The sequence below is a fragment of the Hylobates moloch genome, unplaced genomic scaffold (assembly GCF_009828535.3).
Source record: "Hylobates moloch isolate HMO894 unplaced genomic scaffold, HMol_V3 SCAFFOLD_47, whole genome shotgun sequence".
Taxonomy (NCBI): domain Eukaryota; kingdom Metazoa; phylum Chordata; class Mammalia; order Primates; family Hylobatidae; genus Hylobates; species Hylobates moloch.
In genome coordinates, this window is record NW_026652322.1 from 145,845 (window position 1) to 165,683 (window position 19,839).

Genomic DNA, 19,839 nt, shown 5'->3' on the forward strand with positions numbered 1-19,839 from the left:
TTAGGTGAAAGAATAACAACAGGGCTTTATTAGTCCTGGCATGGAAAAGCTTCTAGGGTCAAAGTAAAAGCTCAACACCCAGGCTTTGGACTAGTTCAGGAATCTTAGCAGTAAGAGCCCTAGGCCCTTTATCTGGACAGCCACTCTTAATGGGACATCACTTGGAAAAATGGCCCAACTGACCGTCCTCAGTCAAACGTCTCCATCCTTGCATGAAATAGCTCTCGCCAGGAGATTAGGGTGTCGGGAGCCAGCACAATACAGACACAGCCACTAGGGGAGATATGGAGTCTCTGGCAGCCATGACAAGTTGTGATGATGACACCAGCATTGGCGCTCATTCCTGGCCATATTTGATTCTTATCTTCCCTCCGGCTCCCTCCCGAGAACAGTCCCCACGACGGTCACCCTGATGTGAGGGAAGCCCGTGCTCACTCACTTACTTATCATTCACTAGTTTCCCATGTTGGTGGATCTGATTTTCCATCGTGAAGTTGATTGTGGCGCCATACACATGCTCACCAAAAAATACCTTCATTTTAGACTTGTATTCTTCATCTTGAAAATAGCGTATCATATCAGGAAACCAAACTGTCAGTCCATAGTAACTGGAGTGGAGAAGGCAGAAGGTTGGAACAACAACAGGATTAATTCTTTCATGATCAGGGTCTACATTCTTGACTTGATGTACATCAAACTCATTGAAAATACATTAATTTGGATCATTATTAGAAAATCTGACAATATAAATCCTCATATTAATAAATACAAGGGGGAAAATATGACCACCTCCATAAATGCTGAAAAGGCATTGATTTAAGAGAAATTTTTTCCTGATACAAACACCAGTAGATTAGGGGTTGAGGGACACCTCCTTAACACATAAAATATACATGTTTCAGCCAGAATCTTAGTGAATAGGGAAACACTAAAGACGTCCCCACTGGCTGGATGTGATGGCTCACGCCTCTAATCCCAGCACTTTGGGAAGCCGAGGAAGGCAGATTACATGAAGTCAGGAGTTCTAGACCATCCTGGCCAACATGACAAAACCCCATCTCCATTAAAAATACAAAAATTATCCAGGTGTGGTGGCATACACCTGTAGTCCCGGCAACTGGGGAGGCTGAGGCAGGAGAATAGCTTGAACCCAGGAGGCAGAGGCTGCTGTGAGCCAAGATCATGCCACTGCACTCCAGCCTGGGCACAGAGCGAGACTCTGTCTCAGAAAAACAAAAAAAAACAAACAAAAGTTTCTTCTTTGTAGAAGCCACTAGCATTGGTTCTCTGTTACTTGCAACCAAAGCATCCTACCTGATACAAATTCTAAGTCAGAACTCACTGTAATCCTCAATGTGTAAAGGAGGCAACTGAGGCACAGGGAATTATGAAATTTAAGTAAGACAGAACTTACCTTAATGCCATGGCAAACCAAACCACAGCCAGAATCAGTGTATTCATTCTGTAGGGCCCCATCACACAGTACAGGGCATTATCCCAGACCTACAACCCATACCAGAGAAGGATTGTTAAAGAAAGCAATGTGTGACTTTGTTTCTCCCACAAAGAGCTCATTACTCAGATTTTCTAATAAGTTGCCTAGGAACCCATGGAGAGAATGGGTACCCCACTATCTCCTAGAGGCAGCAAAGCTGTCCAAATAACAAGGAAAGCCTCTTCTCTTCTTACTGGCTGGCCTCATACCCTAATAGTCCAACAGGATTTTCCCCGGAAGCACAATATTCCATGAATGTCACTGAAAGCACACTGAGTTAGGACTTCAAGGCACTGAGTAACCTTGACTACTGAGTTCTATGCCCTGCCTGTGTGCAAGGGGGATATCGCAAACATTTATTGACAATACACCGCGAAGACCATCCAGTCTCAACAGACTCTGGCTGGCCGGCTGCCTCAGTGCTCAATAGCTGACTGGCTCCCTACCTGGATGAGCCAGTGCTCCAGAGAAATGGCCTTGCCCATTGAGAAAAATATTTCTTGGAAATCAAGAAGAAGCCTCAAGGGGTCATTTATTTTACTCACTTCTTCCTCCCCATGGATTATTTTAAAATTTGCTAGAGAGAATAATGTTTATTCAGACTAGACATTTTACCTCCAATCAAAATCCCCACCTTGGGAAGGAAGAACAAAGAAAAGAAACTAAGATTTAGAGAGTTTTCAGCTCCAGGGCACACAACAAGCTAGAGGCAGACGTGGGCTGGAGCCCACACGCCCCCCTCCAGGGTTGCTTCCTCTCCATCCGCTGGCCCAGGTTGGTGGGGATGTTCAGGAGCCGCATTTTTCATCCACTGAGGTTAGAGACCCCCACAGAGCCACATTCTCATCCAAAGTGAGTTCCAAACACACCTGCTTGAAAATGGTCTTAAATCGGACCAGCCAGCGCTGGTACCAGGTTCCTGTTGAACTTTGGATCTCAATGAATTCATCCATTTGCTTGGGAGTTTTGATGTTGGAAACCTGAAAAGTAAAAATAGGATATAGAGAATTTGAACCCCCCTTTGTGTCAGAGTTTTCAATGTGTAGTTTAATGTAACTATTTAAACTGATTTAGGACTAGAGGAGTCTTCAATTTCTCAAAGAGCATAATCAAAAAAAAAAATTCAAAAACAGTTTCCATCACCTCCTCCAATAAACTTTTCATCTAGGGATAAAGATGAGTCATAGAGTGTCTCCATCTCTTTCTTCAGCCAAAGGACTGAGGATATGAGGAGACAACAGAAGGGAAATACAGATGCGACTGGACAATCCGCCGGGAGAAAGCAGTCCCTGGAAAGCGGACAACGGACTCATCATTTCCCGAGCGCTAGGTCTAAGACAGCTTGGCTATTCTTTTTTAAACCCTAAAAACAGTGTTTGTTTGTTTTTCTTTTTGTTTTGTTTTTGAGGCAGAGTCTCGCTCTGTCACCAGGCTGGAGTGCAGTGGCACGATCTCAGCTCACTGCAACCTCCGCCTCCTGGGTTCAAAACATTCTCCTGCCTCAGCCTCCCGAGTAGCTGGGACTACAGGCCTGCACCACCACGCCCAGCTAATTTTTTTGTATTTTTTAGTAGAGACAGGGTTTCACCATGTTGACCAGGATGGTCTCGATCTCCTGGCCTCGTGATCCACCCGCCTTGGCCTCCCACAGTGCTGGGATTACAGGCGTGAGCCACTGGGCCCAGCCAAAACAGTGGTTCTTAAGCTTTTGGGAGGGCCAGGCACCCATTTGAGAATCTGCTAAAGGCATAGGCTCTCTTTCCAAAACTGTCAAGGACATGACCACACTGTGAGCCTCCTGGACTCATCTTGCCACTCCCAGCTCTGCAGCCTTTGAAAATGATCTTCCACCTGAGGTCAGACAGGGAAGCTTCAGAACTAACACAGCGGAGGTCAGACAGGGAAGCTTCAGAACTAACACAGCAGAGGTCAGACAGGCAAGCTTCAGAACTAACCCAGCAGGCTCTGGGTCAAAATGTCAATTTTGCCTTTCTTTGCTCTTTGGGGAAAATAACACTGTCTTCCTTTGGGATTAGGGAGTGAGCGTGTTGACAACTTCAAGCACAATTACTCACTCTAATTTACGATTCATTAGAACAATTGTCTATGATTCAGTCTAAATTAGAATATGGCCTGTGTTACCCCAGCCCTGCAGATCGTGGGTTCTCAGCCGAATGCTTCAACTCCTTCTCCTTGCAAAGGTTTCACTCCGAGTTTGTGAGGCAGCCAAGGGCAGGGCTGGTAAAACCTAGAGCTCACAGCATGGGCACCAACTAAGAGTCTGACTGCCCTAAGCTCTCCCTCCAGGCCACTGAATACATCTATGAGCACGTCTGCTGATGGGGCACGCATAGGAGTTAAACAAGTAACGCCATCAAGCTGGGCTGAGTACCCGCCCCTGACTGCCAACCACAGGCCGGCTCTCTAAGGTCAGTTACCACTTTCTGGTTGTCTCTCTTTTTTCATTTCTTTTTCTGGCCCATCCAGCCATTTACTTCTACACCATTAATATAATCATCGAGTCAGTATAGAATACTGAGCCCATAACCTTTTTAAGTCCTTCTTCCTGTTGGGTTAAAACTAAAAGCAGACGTTATGCCTCAGAGCCTAGTAACTGGCATGCATGCTGGGATAAGACCAACCCCAACGTTTTATCACTCTCCGCACGTTGATTTCTGCCTGCACTTCCTTCCTCCGGGTGCACCTCCCACCCCGAAAATGAGGGACTCTGATTCTGTTGTAAAAAGTTTTTGTGTCTGAAAATTGGCATTTTTACTGATTTCCTGGCTAAGATCTCATTCTTCAGCATTAGGCGGTTATATCTGTTAAAATAACTAAACGGGAAGCCACTCAACAGAGGTGGCTCTAATGCCCTGGGTTCCCACATCATCAAGCAGAAACCTAACTCGGAATTTTAAAGAAAATGAAACAAGCTCAGCCAATCCCAGTTGGCTGAGTGGGCACTGGCTATATTATCTTGAACTTCCCACTGGAATAATCCAAATGAGGCAATCGCTCAAACTCTAACCCAGCAAATACTTTCTCTGCTCTGCCTCCATGTTCGACCTATAAAAGCCTCTCCCTCGTGCTGCTTAGGTAAAGCCCCAACCCACTTCCAGTGTGAGCTACCTGACTGATGAATCACTGTCTCCATAAATAAACTCTCTAAAATTTTAATGTGCCAGAGTTTCTCTTTTAACACAGTAGAATGCATCGTTAGGAGAGAATGTGGGATCGCTTCTCCAAAAGAGGGGTTCCCAGTGGGGCAAGCCTGTTTGGATGGTGTAGAAGGGGTCCTTCCAGAAGCAACAGTTAGGAAACGCTGGCTGAACACCACTGCGTGGAATCTTCTGTACGAGACGCCCTAGAGTAAGATGCAAGTGGGGAGGAGCTGACAGTGTGCCTGGGACAGGCAAGGGCAGACAGGCAGAACAGGGTGGGGAGGAATTATCCAGCAGGACTGCTCCTGGGACAGTCTGTGTGCATTTGAAATAAATCTGTTAATAACGGCTCGAGGCACGGGGAAATCCCGGAAAGACACTCTCAGATTGAAAACACTAGTAACCTACTATGCATAAGCAAGGAGAAACTGTTTTATTCCAAAGGGAGAAGAATAGAGAGAAGGCAGAGGAAAGGATGTGGAGAGACTGAAAGGGAGGAGGGGCAGGGAGAAAGGAAGGAGAAGGCTGCACTCTGCGATGTAATTCCTCTGTTCACAAATGTTCGGGAAGCCTATTCAACCCAAACGCTTGGTATGAGTGATGTCTGTGTCTGTGTGTCTGTCTTAGTGTGTGTCTGTGCATGTGGGTCTGTGTGTGTGTGTGTCTGTGTGTGCCTGTGTCTGTGTGTTTGTCTTAATGTGCGTCTGTGTGTTTCTGTGTTTGTGTTCCTGTGTCTGTGTGTCTCTGTGTCTGTGTGTCTGTCTTAATATGTGTTTGTGTCTGTGTGTCTCTGTGTCTGTGTGTCTGTCTTAATATGTGTCTGTGTGTCTCTGTGTCTGTGTGTCTGTCTTAATGTGTGTCTGTGTGTCTCTGAGTCTACATGTCTGTTTTAATGTGTATCTGTGTGTGTGTCCCTGTGCGTCCATATGTTCCTGTGTCTGTGTGTCTGTCTTAATGTGTGTCTGTGTGTTTCTGTGTTTGTGTTCCTGTGTCTGTGTGTCTCTGCATCTGTGTGTCTGTCTTAATGTGCCTGTGTGTCTGTCTTCATGTGTGTCTGTGTGTGTCCGTGTGTTCCTGTGTCTGTGTGGCTGTGTTCATGTGTGTCCGTGTGTTCCTGCATCTGTGTCTCTGTGTCTGTGTGTCTGTGTTCATGTGAGTCCATGAGTTCCAGTGTCTGTGTGTCTCTGTGTGTGTGCCTATGTCTATGTGTGTCTCCGTGTCTTTGTGTATGTGCTTGTGTGTGTCTGTGATTCAGGCCAGGTTGATGTAGTGCAAAAACCAATCCAGCCAATGTGGAGTCAGAGACTGGAGGCAGACACAGAAGACCGTGGAAACATCTTCCAGAAATAAGCAGGAGCTCAGAGAGAAACTTGGACTTCCTCTGGCCATGGAATGAGGCAGGAGGGGCAGGGTGGCAGGACTGAGCCAAGTACACCCAGAAACCTCACCAATGTGTGGCTTCCACACCTGCAGCACAACGGGAGCACTACAGGCCATCACAGAGTCGGCGGGGATGGAGGATTGGGAGAATCATTGTGACCCTTAACATCTTTCATTTGGAGCATTTCTATTCATTATGCTTCTTAATAAATGTTTGCAGTACATGTTCTCACTTATAAGTGGGAGCTAAATGATGAGAACTTATGAACACAAAGAAGGGAACAACCAATACTGGGGTCTATTTGGGAGTGGAGGGTGGGAGGAGGGAGGGGGCAGAAAAGATAACTATTGGGTGCTGGGCTTAATACCTGGGTGACAAAATATCTGTACAACAAACCCCTGTGACACACGTTCACCCACATAACAAACCTGCCACGTACCCTTGAACCTAAAATAGAAGTTTAAAAAAAAAAATGCAGGAAAAGCATTGGTCCCATATTTCAGATATTTTAGAAGCATCAGAATTGAGAAAATATCCCATTGAGGAATTTTCCATAAAATTTATAACTTGAGCTAATTTATGAAAAAATGTCATAATAATTTAAATAATGGTTAACGTCTGTGTAGCACTTACTCCAAGCCAGGCACTGGTTTTTTTGTTTGTTTGTTGCTGTTGTTGTTTTACTTAATCCTTACAATAGCCACATATATAGATATAATTATCCCTTTTTTCTCCATGAGAAAAATGAGGCACAGAGAGTACCTTGCCTAAGGCCACACAGCTGGGTCACAGAAAGTGTCAAAACTGGGATTTGATACTTTGGATGCAGGTGCTTAGCCACCGTGTGATCCCTCCTGAAAAGCAGACGTTTGAAGCAACAGGTTAACAAGGGTAAATGGTTTACTCGAGACTGAAATTATGGAAGCTAAAAAATCAAAAGCAGTGAATCAAAGTTAGGTAGGAGTTACTCCAGGAAGGTTTCCTTGAGAAAATGGATTTGCAGTAGGGGAAGTTACAAAAACAGGTGCACAAAGACGCCTATAGCCTCCTGGTTTGCCAGATCATGGCAGGCAGGAAGACAGCATCTCTGTAACTATCAGGCCATCGTCATAGAAATTACCATTTACCATTTTGTTTTGTTTATTTGTTTTGTTTTGTTTGCTTTTAAAACTGGCAAGAAACAAAATTCAGACTAACAGCCAATGATGGTAAGGATGTAAAGAAATGGGTGCCCTATTGCCTGTGGCATTGTAGATTGGTACAACCCAGTTGAAATGTATTATGATTTGGCAGTGTATCTCAAGAGCTATATAAATATCCAAGCTCTCTGAGCCAGCACTTTTATTTCTAGGAGTTTACTCCTAGAAATAAAACAATCCTAGAACATGAAGGGGAAGGAACTATGTGCACAAGAAGGTTCATTGCACTAATATTTACAGGAATAAGGTAGTAAAACTGGATAAATAAGCTTCTAACATTAGAGATATGTTAGGAAAACTGTGTTAATGTTTGTAACATTACTGTTTATTAAAATGATGATTATGAATACCAGGAGACAACATATAAAATGATAATGAGTGCTATACTGTTAAATAATATGTACACATAAATATACATACATATGCTTATCCCCAGAGAAATCTGTTTATTTCTGTTATCATTTTTTTCAGACACAGTCCTGCTCTGTTGCCCAGGCTGGAGTGCAGTGGCACCATCTCAGCTCACTGCAACCTCTGCATCCTGGGTTCAAGCAATTCTCATGCCTCAGCCTCCTGAGTAGCTGGGATTATAGGCACATGCCACCATGCCCAGCTAATTTTTTTGTATTTTTAGTGGAGACGGGGTTTTGCCATGTTGGCCAGGCTGGTCTTGAACCCCTGACTTCAAGTGATCTGCCAGCCTCGGTCTCTGATATGGCGTGGCTCTGCGTTCTCACACAAATCTCATCTTGAATTGTACTCCCATAATTCCCACATGTTGTGGGAGGGACATGATGGGAGATAATTTTAATCATGGGGGCGGTTCCCCCATACTGTTCTCATGGTAGTGAGTAAGTCTCACGAGATCTGATGGGTTTATCAGGGGTTTCTGCTTTTGCAAATTCCTCATTTTCTCTTGCTGCCACCATGTAAGAAGTGCCTTTCACCTCCCACCATGATTCTGAGGCCTCCCCAGCCATACCGAACTGTAAGTCCAATTCAACTTCTTTTTCTTCCCAGTCTCGGGTATGTCTTTATCAGCAGCATGAAATGGTCTAATACAGCCTTCCAAAGTGCTGGGATTACAGGCATGAGCCACCACGCCTGGCACCATTTTTAAAAACAACTGGCAACCTAAGAAAAAACCTCAAAGGATATCCATCAAAATGCAAAGAATAATTATTATAAAGTAACAGCAATATCAGAGTCTGTTCTCTTTTTGACAAATTTTCTGTTATGTGCTTAAATTACTTTTTAGCAAACCAAAGCAGTGAAGAGGAGAACCCCCTTCTTATTGGCAGGCAACCCCACACTCACCGTGAACACTTTCTCTGGGGTCCCCTTAGCTCTCATGTTGGTGTCATGGACTTGCTTGAGAATCATCCAGGCTTCATCATGTTTGCCCATCTGGTGAAACCAAGGAAAGACACAGGAAAAATTCATTGCTGACTCTGCCTTCTGTTCATTAGGGGTGGAAAATCCTACAAACTCAATGGGAATGTTGATACGAGCATTCCTATCAGGTCTGAGGCAATTGCACATGGACTCATTACCATCTAGGACCTGTGAAAGACCAGGACGAGCTTCCATCCCCAGCCATTCTCACAAGGATAATAAGATTGTGCTTTCAAGGTGTAAATGCTACGTAGTATTATCATTATACACTCTGAGTAACTAATCACAGTTATAAGGTTGAATGGACTGTGGTGTGGGAAGCACATTCATCACTGATGAGATAAGGCAAAGAATGTGTTACAGGTTGAATTGTGTCCCCCCAAAAAAGATATGGTGAAGTGCTAATCCCCAGTACCACAGAGAGTGACTTTATTTGGAAATAGCGTTGTGGCAGGTGCAATTAGCTAAATTAAGATTATGACATTCTGGAGTAGGTGGAGCCTTGATTCGATATAACTGCTGCCCTTATAGGAAGACATCCATATGGAGACACAGAGGCATCAGGGAGGACGCCATGTGATGATGAAGGCCACGACTGGAGTGATGCAGCTGCAAGCCAAGGAATGGTCCAAATTGCCACAAACCACCAGAATCTGGAAGAGGCAAGGAAGGAGTCTCCTCTACAGTTTTGTGAGGGAGCGTGACCTTGCTGGTGCTCTGATTTGGGACTTCTAGCCTCTGAAACTGTGAGACAAATTTGTCTTTTTAAGTCACTCAGTTTGTGGCATTTTGCTACAGCAGCCCTAGGACACTCACATCTGACCAAGGGTGCAAAACTCCCTGTTGCATCTGCCTCCTGATCAAAAGGGGTGAACACGGACATTCGACATGGGGGATCACTTTGCAGATGGCTTAGGAAGGAGGCAGATAAGTGGACTCTGCAGATTGGGGCTGGAAGAGCCTCAAGGTCCTGTTGCCCCTCGGCCTGCTCCTGTACTGTCTGACTTCTGCAAGCAGGAGGTTCCCCTGCTGTTGGAAGGCTCATGGGACTCATCTCTCAGGACACAGATGCAGCTGTCTGGTGGCTGGGGACCCTGTGTAGCTAAGAGACCTGAAGGGCTTAGGAGCAGCAACAAGCTGTACCATAGCTGTCAGTGCCAAACACGGAAAAACAGCAGCTCTAAAGAGCTTCCTTTATTTATTTATTTATTTACTTATTTTTATTTTTATTTTTTTGAGACAAGGTGTCTCTTTGTTGCCCAGACTGGAGTGCAGTGACACAACCATGGCTGTCTCCAGCCTTGATCTCTGGGGCCCAAGCAGTCCTCCCACCTCTGCCTCCCAAGTAGATGGGACCACAGGCATGCATGCACCAAATCGCTCAACTAATTTTTTTTTTTATTTTTGTAGAGATGAGGTCTCCCTGTGTAGCCCAGGCTAAAAAACTTCCTAATCAGGACCTTGGGGGACAGTGGGTGCCGTGAGGCAGCTCAGGAGCTGCCCTTCCACCACTGCACAGCCTTGGGAAAGAGCTCCTGCTCTGGGGTCCACAAGCTCTTGAACCATCCAGCATTTGCAGTCCGTGAATCCATGACCTGCCACCAACACAGCAGGCAGGGTGCCAGATTTAATGATGAGTGAGGTCAGCCGACCCCGGGGGGAATTTGCAACACATAAGCAGCAGAGGATGTGGGACTAGGGGCTGAGAGAAGGAAGCGAGGCTGCATTCCTGTGGCTGTTCTGTCGCTCTCACCCTGGTGGAAACGCACTGACTCACCTCTAGCAGAAACCTTGGGCTCTCTGGCATGAACTTCAGGGCCACCATGGACACGGTGCAGGGCAGAGCACAGACGATGACAAACACTCTCCAGCTATGGAAGTGGTAATTGGTCCCCATGCTGAAGCCCCAGCCTGCAAAGGAGCAGTCAGTCAAAGGATTTCTGGGACATGATCTTTTCCTCTACAGAAGAGTGACTCTGAAGCCCTGGCTCACAAACTTCAGGGCACAAGAGAGTCACCCGGGGAGGCGGTTAAAATGCAGACTCCTCAGCTGTGCCTCCGAAGCTTCTGAGTCATAAGCCTGGGATAGGAGCTGCATCTTGACAAATCTGCAAAATGATATTTCTCACATTGCAAATTTGTCAGAATCTGCATTCTGACAAATCCCCAGGTCCAGGCCCGGCCTGACATTTACAGAGCCTTGGATAAGAGTACAAACAGAAGCAATAGCCCATATCTCTATAGAATCATTATATTTTAAGACGGCAAATTGTTAAATGAAACATATTCTATTTGCCTGCCTTGACAAGCAACAAGCTAGAAGTCTAGGCCCAGAATGTACACCCACATATGCCACATCCCCTTTTCAATCGCCCACCCCCTCCTTCCAAATGAGGGACCTCATGCAGACATGCGTGGACACACCACTGTGATGAGAATGGGCACTCTTGTCTTGATTTCTTGAGTCTATGGGAATTCCTGGGTCCTGAGCACCCAGAGCATAATCTGGATGAAGATGGGGATGGGGGTCATGGCCTCAGAGATGCCTTGCCTTATGGGAAGGGGTGCAGCCAGAGGAAGGCCAGAGCAGGGCCTCATATGGCCCAGGGCTTCTATTGGAGATCCCTCTTTCCAACGTCAAAGGGCAATGCCAGCTCCAGGTGATCCAGTGCAAAGGGTTCAGGACCACATTTTGAAAAACACTGTAAGTTGTTATACGACTACACACATTTTTTAAATGAGAGACGGAACTTCTACGTTCAAATGCATCCCATCATCATTGAAATGGGAAGATAACTAGCTCCTATTCAATCATCATTATTCAAAGCATCGCTAAAACCCATATTCAGAAATTACATTCAAGCATTGTTTTGAATAGTCTCATGGGTAGCAAACTTCCCTCTTTTAAGTAATAAAGTGGAAAGAGCCTAGACTTTTGCAGTCACAGAGATCAGAGTTCAAATTCTGGTCTGATCCCATCAAATTGCATTGGTGGGTTTTCGCAGCTGTAGAATACAGGTAATGATACCTCCACGGATTTGCTATATGTGAACGCTCCTAGCAACCCATCATACTTCACCTGCTTTGAGAGTACATTTGATTTTTTTTTAGAAATAGCTCCATGACATTTAGTGCCAAGGATGTTGAATAAAATAGATAAATATCAGCAAAGATCGGCAAAAGAATTTTAAAAAAATAGAACCGAGGTTATAAAATAGACTGGTTTTCTCATGCCATAAAGTATTTCTGAAGACAATTCAAATGGTATTTGTGAAAGACAAGACTACGTAACTAAACATATCAATTTATAAAGTTTAGAGGGCAATAGTTATTTGGATATAAAACTTCTATTTCATTTACTTAGAAATATAACATATGGCCAACTCCAGTGGCAAACAGCTTGCCTTGAATTTTTATTACTCCCCGTTGTGGTTCAACTTGTTCTACTCACAGCAGACTCCTAACCAATTACCTGCTGTTCCTGCAGACATTTTCTACTCTATTTGTACAATTAAAAGACTAGGTAGAGGGAATCCCGGTGTGGAAATGTGGGACTGTGGTCCCTTGGACACCTTTGGCCACAGCAACTGAACACAAACCTCATCCAATACACTCAATCAGAATCAAATCTCTTTTTGCCCAGCTTGGTCTCTTATCATCTCACTGAGGTTTGTTCATTCATTTTAATTTTAATTAAAAAGCCTTTCCTTTCTCCTGGGAGTAACACTAGAAAGAGGAAGATAAAAACCATAGCAATATCTACACATTCTCAGCTCACATGCAAAAACAATTCTGGCATCATTAGAAGTAAAGGTGATCAAAACCACACAGCAGTCAAACTCAGATGGATAACCAGGGAAGAGGGGCAGAAGCAGTTATGTTTATAAAGTATTCTGCTTCAAAAAGATCTTTTTTTTTTTGGATTGCAAAAATTTATTAAAATTGGAGACATTGTTTTAATCTTCTTGTGCCATGAGACTCCATCAGGCGGTCTACAAAGAGCATTAGGAGGCTGGGGATCACTTGGGCCCAGAAGTTTGAGGCTGTAGTAAGCTTCAAAGGCCACTGCACTCCAGCTTGGGTGAGGCAAGACCCTTTCAAGCAGTAAGCTGCATGCTTGCTTGTTGTGGTCAATTAAAAACCCTAGTTTAGGATAACAGGTCTGCCTGTTTGAAGATGAAAAATAATACCCATTTAAAATTTGCCCTACTCGATTTCCTTCTCAGTCACATTTTTCTTTATGATAAGATGCAGAAATTATGCAAAATCCATTATTCCCTCATGCCTCTATGGCTTTTATGGTGATTTCAGTAATCTGCATTTATCACATTCATTAGGCACATCTTCAGGGCCCTAAATTAAATAAAATTAAATGGCAAACTACTTCCAAATATTTGGAACAATATTAATTTGGAGGAAGGGATTGCTCTGTTTGCTGATCTTCTAGCTTGCCCTACTTTTCTCTGTCAGGATTTCACAAACAGCTGGTAATGCTGACTACAATGGGAATTAATCTTCTATAATATATCCATTTTTTTTTCTGAGCTTTACCCATGAGTTCACAAGAAAACATTCTGAGCTTTGTAATTTTCATTCTCAAAGAGCCAGTCACTCAAATTTCTGGTGCCAAGGCTTCCCCTTACTTTATTCTTGCAAAATCAATTAAACAGTTTACACAAGCTGTACACACAAATATCAGTCTCTTCTCTAAAGCTACACTTGTGTTTGTTAGAAGATTAACGCATTAGGCACACTGGAAAATACCACCAAATATCTGGTTCACTGCGGACAAAACATCTGAGGGTTAAGATAAATAATGGCTCTTGTTACACTGTGATTCTAGCCTACCACATTTCTGGGATGGGTTCCCCCCAAATGAACAATTGTTTCAATTAAGCCTGATCATCCAGGAGGCTTTTATTTTAAAATGGAATATAAAAGTCATAGATATCATACAGGCATACACATAGGGAAATGTCCTATCCATTTGGGGTAAAATAATTTTTTTAACTTTTTATTTCCATAGGTTATTGGGGAACAGATGGTGTTTGGTTACATGAGTAAGTTCTTTAGTGGTGATTTGTGAGACTTTGGTGCACGCATCACCCAAGCAGTATGCACTGCACACAATTTGTAGTCTTTTATACCTCACCCCCTTCCCACCCTTTCCCCGAGTCCCCAAAGTCCCTTGTGTCATTCTTATGCCTTTGCATCCTCATAGCTTAGCTCCTACTTATGAATGAGAACATACGATGTTTAGTTTTCCATTCCTGAGTTACGTAATTTAGAATAATAATCTCATTTGCGGTAAAATATTTAACCACAAGCCCTGCTGTCAGCCTGCAGTGGTCAGACAATTACCATGGGGCCCCTCTGCCATGGACATCCCATCTATGTTGGTCAACATGTCCCCAACCTGAATTCTTTTATTGCTTTCCTAGAATTCAGACACTTAGACAATAGTGTGTGTGTCTGTGTAAGTGTGTGTGTTTGTGAATTGAAAAAAAAGATGTGGGTTGCTAGCTTCCCTCACAACATCCTCCTGCCTTTTCTTCACCACTGTGTTGCACACCTGTGGTTTGGGTGGGACTGACCCTACCCCTAGCTCCAGGGATGGGAAAGGAAGTGGATCTAAACCCTCTGGACCTGCATCTCTCGGTGTATAGTGGTTGGCTGAGGTGGACACATGACCAAGGCTGATCCAATCAGAGGGAAATCAAAGACCCTTTCTCATTGGCCAAGTGTGAGGGCGGGCTTTCCCCATGAAACAAGCAGTCTGCAAACAGAAAGTCTCATATTGCTAATGCTTCCAGGAGGGAAGTTGGCCTGAGTACTAGAATTATCTTGGAATTTTTCTCAACATTCATTCCTCTGTGCACACCAAGAATTGCCAAAGGTTCAGGCTGGCAGGTATATCTAGAGCTGATTCATTTTGTGTCCTTTCTCCCCTCCATTTTATAGGTGAAAGAACCAAGGCCGAAAAGATGGATTGACTTGTCCCGTATCACACAGCACCACTATTTGGATTCAGCTTTTATTTAGATTTCAGTTGCTTCCCTCCATAAAAGGTTTTTCAATCACTTCATTTAAATGTGAAAATAAGCCGGGCACTGTGGCTCACATCTGTAATCCCAGCACTTTGGGAAGCTGACGGGGGTGGATCACTTGAGGTCAGGTGTCGGAGACCAGCCTGGCCAACATGGTGAAACCCTGACTCTACTAAAAATACAAAAATTAGCTGGATGTGGTGGCACACACCTGTAATCCCAGCTACTTGGGTGGCTGAGACACAAGTATACTTGAACCTGGGAGGCAGAGGTTGCAGTGAACTCAGATTATGCCACTGCACTCCAGCCTGGGCGATAGAGCAAGACTCCGTCTCAGAAAAAAAAAAAAAAGAAGTGAAAATAATCCCTTAGTATTCAAACATTTGGACCAGCTAACAGAGAAAATGATATTATATCAATAATTGTGAGGAAAAAAAGAAAAAGGAAAGCAATGCCCCAAAACCATATAATCAACAGCATAGTACATAGCACAAGGGCAATTAAAGTGTGCATTTGAGTGAGGGATGTCTTGCAGAACCTGATAGTAGCAGTAATACAATTTTGTATCTAAAATTATGGAGAACTAGAATGACAGAATTGGCTGGAAAACTCTTCAACTCTTTATTTCATTATTCCTTTTCATATTTCTTCTGTTTCTGATATAAAATCCAGTGAATTTTCAAGTACTAGATATGGCAAAGATGACATGGTGCTCCCAAACCCACTTCCTCTACTTTGTGGGCACACAGCTAGACTGTTACCCAGTGTCCCTTGCAGAAGGGTGCGGGCATGTTACAGATCGGGGGCTGCTGGAATGTGAGCGGAGATGGTGAGTGTGCTCCACTTCCTGGCCTTTAGCCAATCTACAACTGCCCATTCTCTTTCCCCAAACCGGACACTTTATAAGCTGTATGTTGAAGATGACAGAATGACACAATGGAAGGAGTCTAAATTCCAGAATTACTGATGGAGCAGAGCCACCTGCAGATTAGAAATGCCAGCTGGACCTCACATAACGGAGAAACTTTCACTGTGTTAAAACACTGAGATTTCAGGGTTTATCAGCTTGTCAGGGTAATGTACCCAGTAACACCTTAACTAATACAGTAGGTACTGTCTAAACCAAAGCTTGTTCTTAAAAAGATATACATGGAGCCTCCATTAGCTCAGAAAGCACAGCAGAGAGGGTCACATTTAAAACAAGACAATAAATAGGTGGTAAAGTATCGGTTAGCTTCAGAGGCAGCTGTCTGCTACCCCCTCAGGGTCTGAGGATTCTAAATCACTGCTAAACCTATACTCATAATCAGTGATTTACCAAAACTGATTTTGAATGATGATGATAGTATTACTCAGTATACTCCAAAAGCAGAATCAAAGTCAAAATTGCTGCCTTCTCCCTACTTTGCTCTTGACGAAACCAGTAGTAAAAGTTGATGTTGCCAGGTCTCTGTCCAGAGAATACAGTGTTTACAATTATCCAGGAAAATAAAATTGTCCCGGCTGAAACCATGACCTTGTCTATAAGGGCTGCTGCACTTTCATGGCCAAACAAGAGTGACAGCAGAAAGAGTACAAGCCTACCGCACCTGAGGGGACATCAGGACTCCAGCCCCCACTCCACCACATGCCAGGGACATAGCCTTGAGCAAGTCACCAACTTCTCTTGGCTTTTGTCACATACCTGTCATCTATTCAATCAGGTTACCAAAGCCTAACTTGCTCAGGGGGAGGAGGGCTGGAGGAGATGAAGGTTGAAATTATTTCAAATAAAAGTAAGGAAACAAGAAAGGGAGAGAGGGAAGGAGAAAGGGAAGAATGAAAGAAGGGGAGGAAGAGAGGGAAGACAGGATATATTTTTCAAGAAAGACATTGAATTGAAATTAACAATGTGTCTGCAATGTTAGAAGTTGTTAAGAAAGATCAAGGTCACATACAGGAACTGTGTGTGAGTACATGGAATAAGGCTGAGGATAGGAACTATAGTTTGGGTGCAGGAGCCATAGAAACGGGGGCCCCTGGGCTGTTTTGAGCCATGGCTCACCATAGTGTGGGATGATGCTCCAGGCCATGGCAGATGCGTAGAGGCCCCCAGTCATCCAGAAGATGCCCAGCCAACTGAGGTGTTCTCCTCGTTTCTCCCGAGACAAGAATTCAGAAAAATAGGCAAAAACAATCGGCAGAGCACCCCCAATACTGCGAAGGAAACATGCCAGAGAGAAAGAATCAAGTCATACACTAAAAATGGTCATAGCAGAAACCAAGTTGCCTATACCCCACCTTAAGCTCTGTGGTGAAAGGACCCAGTGAATCTGAGAGACCGGCCAGGTAGTTCCTCTCTACATGTGGGAAGCAGTCTTGGATTATTTTGACATTGCATGCTGACTTCAGAGGCTAATCCTAACCCTAGCTCTTTCTAAGGTTCAACTTTAATATAGTATCCTGAAAGTCAAACAAAAACTCAGTCAGTCCAAGGGTTTCTGGAGTTACCTCTCGGAGCTAGAGTACCAGAATGGATGGGCCATTGGTCTGGGAGAGTCCAGCTCCAGCTCCCTAAGAACATACCCGATGCCTGAGATGAGTCGGCAGAAGAGGAAGGCTCCATATCCCTGCACGAAGGAAGAGAGGGAGGCGAAGGAGGCATTGACGGCCAGAGACATGCTGAGGACTCGCTTCCTTCCCAGCTTATCAGCCAGGCCTCCCAGGATGAAGGCCCCCGCCATCATTCCCAAGTAGACTATCATCCCTGCAATGAGGGGAAGGAGGGAGAGAATAGAGAGAAAAGACAAAAGATGAGAGACTATATAATGTTTACAAAACACAATATTCATTTTTACTTATCCTAGAATTTCTGTGTCATAGACACAAAATGGTGGAATGCGATATTTGTGGCAAATTGGAAGTGCTATACAAATATGACTTTTTACAAATGTTATCTTAAAAATGGCCTCACATATACACAGACTAACACAGATCAACCAAAACTGAGATAGCCATAAGACCAGTCATTTAGGTATATAATCTGCAGACAAGGGAAATGCTGTAATTTTTTAAGCAAGGAAAGTCTTTGTGTTGCAAAAGCCCTCAACTGGTGGATTGTGTTTAAGGAGAGAATTTCCAGGGTAAAGTGTGGCAAAGTGGATATTAGGAAGGAAGAACATGGTAGAAGTGAAAAACAGCAATTGCCAGCAAGGCCGGCTATGTTATTACCATCCAAGAAGGACCTTTCTTCAAGTTACAACCAATGTCAAGACTTAAGGAAATGTAGCATATTTGTATATGGTGTGAGATAAGGGTCCAGTTTCATTCTTCTGCATGTAATATCCAGTTTTCCCAACGCAATTTATTGAAGGACTGCTTTCCCCTATTGTGTGTTCTTGGCACTTTTGTTGGAAATCAATTGGCCATAAATGTGTGAATTTATTTCTAAGCTGTCTATTCTGTTCCACTGGTCTATATGTCTGTGTTTAGGCCAGTACCATTTTTTTTAATTAGTATGGCTTTGTAGTATATTTGAAAGCAAGTAGTGTGATGCTATGCGCGTTGTTCTTTTGGCTCAAGACTGCTTTGCTTATCCAAATCTTTTGTGGTTCTATATGAATTTTAGGATTTTTTTCTATTTCTATGAAAAATGCCATTGGAAGATTGATAGGGACTGCATTGAATCTGTAGATTACTTTGGGCAGCATAGATACTTTAACAATATTAATTCTATCCATAAACATGGGATATCTTTCCACCTATTTGTGTCTTCTTCCATTTCTTCATCAATGTCTTATAGTTTTCAGTATAAAGACCTTTCATTTCTTTGATGAAATTCATTCGCAAGTATGTTTTAATGTTATTGTAAATGAGATTGTTTCCTAGATTTTGTTTTCAGATACTTCATTGTTAGCATATAGAAACATTACTATTTTTTATGTTGGTTTCTTATTTTACAACTTTACTGAATTTATTTGTTCTAACAATTTTTTGGTGGAGTCTTTAGGGTTTTCTATGTAGAAGATGCCATCTGCAGAAACCATTTTACTTCTTCATTTCTGATTTGGATGACTTTTATTTCTTTTTCTTGCCTAATTGCTCTATGTTGAATAGAAGTGGCAAGATTGGGCATTCTTGTCTTGTTGCTGATATTAGTGGTAAAGCTTTCAGCTTTTCACTATTGATTATGATTGTCAGTTGTGGGCTTGTCATATGTGGCCTTCTATACCTAATTTGTTGAGAATTTTTATCATGAAAGGATGCTGAATTTTGTCAAATGCTTTTTCTGCATCTATTAAGATGATTATATGATTTTTATCCATTATTATGTTAATGTAGTGTATCACATTTATTGATTTGCATATGTTTAAACATCCATTCATGCCAGGGACAAATCTCACTTGATCATGGTGTATGATCCTTTTAATGTGCTGTCAAATTTAATTTGCTAGTATTTTGTAGAGGATTATTGCATCTGTGTCCATCAGGAATATTGACCTGTAATTTTCTTTCCTTGTAGTGTTTTTCTCTGGCTTTGGTATCAGAGTAATGCTGGACTTGTAAAATGAGTTTGTAAATACTCCTTCCCCTTCAATTTTCTGGAAGAGTTGGAGAAAGATTGGCATTAATTATTCTTTAAATGTTCGGTAGAATTCAACAGTGAAGCCAGCAGGTCCTAGGCTTTTGTTGAGAGGTTTTTGGTTACTAATTCAACCTCTTTAGTCATTACTGGTTTGTTAAGATTTTCTATTTCTTCATAATTGAGTCTTGGTGGATTACATGTTTCTAGGAATGTATGCATTTCTTCCAGATTACACAACTGGTTGTGTGCAATTTTTCATAATAATCTCCTGTGATCCTTCATATTTCTGTGGTATCAGTTGTAATGTCTTCTCTTTCATTTCTAATTTTATTTGAGCCTTCTTTTTTCCTTAGTCTAGCTAAAAGTTTGTCACTTTTGTTTATCTTTTCAAAAAACCAACTTATATCCTTTAACTATTACACTTTGCTGCTCTTTATAGATAAGCATTTGTTAGATTCCTTCGCTCTACATTAGTTCATTCTTTCTTCCTCTCCTCACCCCCAGTATTGCTTGCCAAGCGAGGAATGGTTCCATCCTTTCAAGGAGATAAACAATAAAATGTATGATTATCTATGAGTGAGAAAAAAGGTGCTCAGT

General features: G+C 43.0%; 1 protein-coding gene across 7 annotated transcripts in view; it reads right to left on the reverse strand.

The window, feature by feature from the left end:
* LOC116463661 (synaptic vesicle glycoprotein 2B) overlaps positions 1–19,839 on the reverse strand; it is a 195,402-nt gene that overhangs the window by 27,184 nt on the left and 148,379 nt on the right. For all 7 annotated transcript variants that reach the window (XM_032146866.2, XM_032146862.2, XM_058434799.1 and 4 more), the window contains 7 exons: positions 17,244–17,424; positions 16,723–16,874; positions 10,409–10,542; positions 8,554–8,643; positions 2,365–2,475; positions 1,415–1,503; positions 444–608 (listed from right to left, as the gene is read on the reverse strand). In XM_032146866.2, the coding sequence (XP_032002757.1) occupies positions 444–608; positions 1,415–1,503; positions 2,365–2,475; positions 8,554–8,643; positions 10,409–10,542; positions 16,723–16,874; positions 17,244–17,424 (922 nt within the window). The remainder of the gene's footprint in view (positions 1–443; positions 609–1,414; positions 1,504–2,364; positions 2,476–8,553; positions 8,644–10,408; positions 10,543–16,722; positions 16,875–17,243; positions 17,425–19,839) is intronic.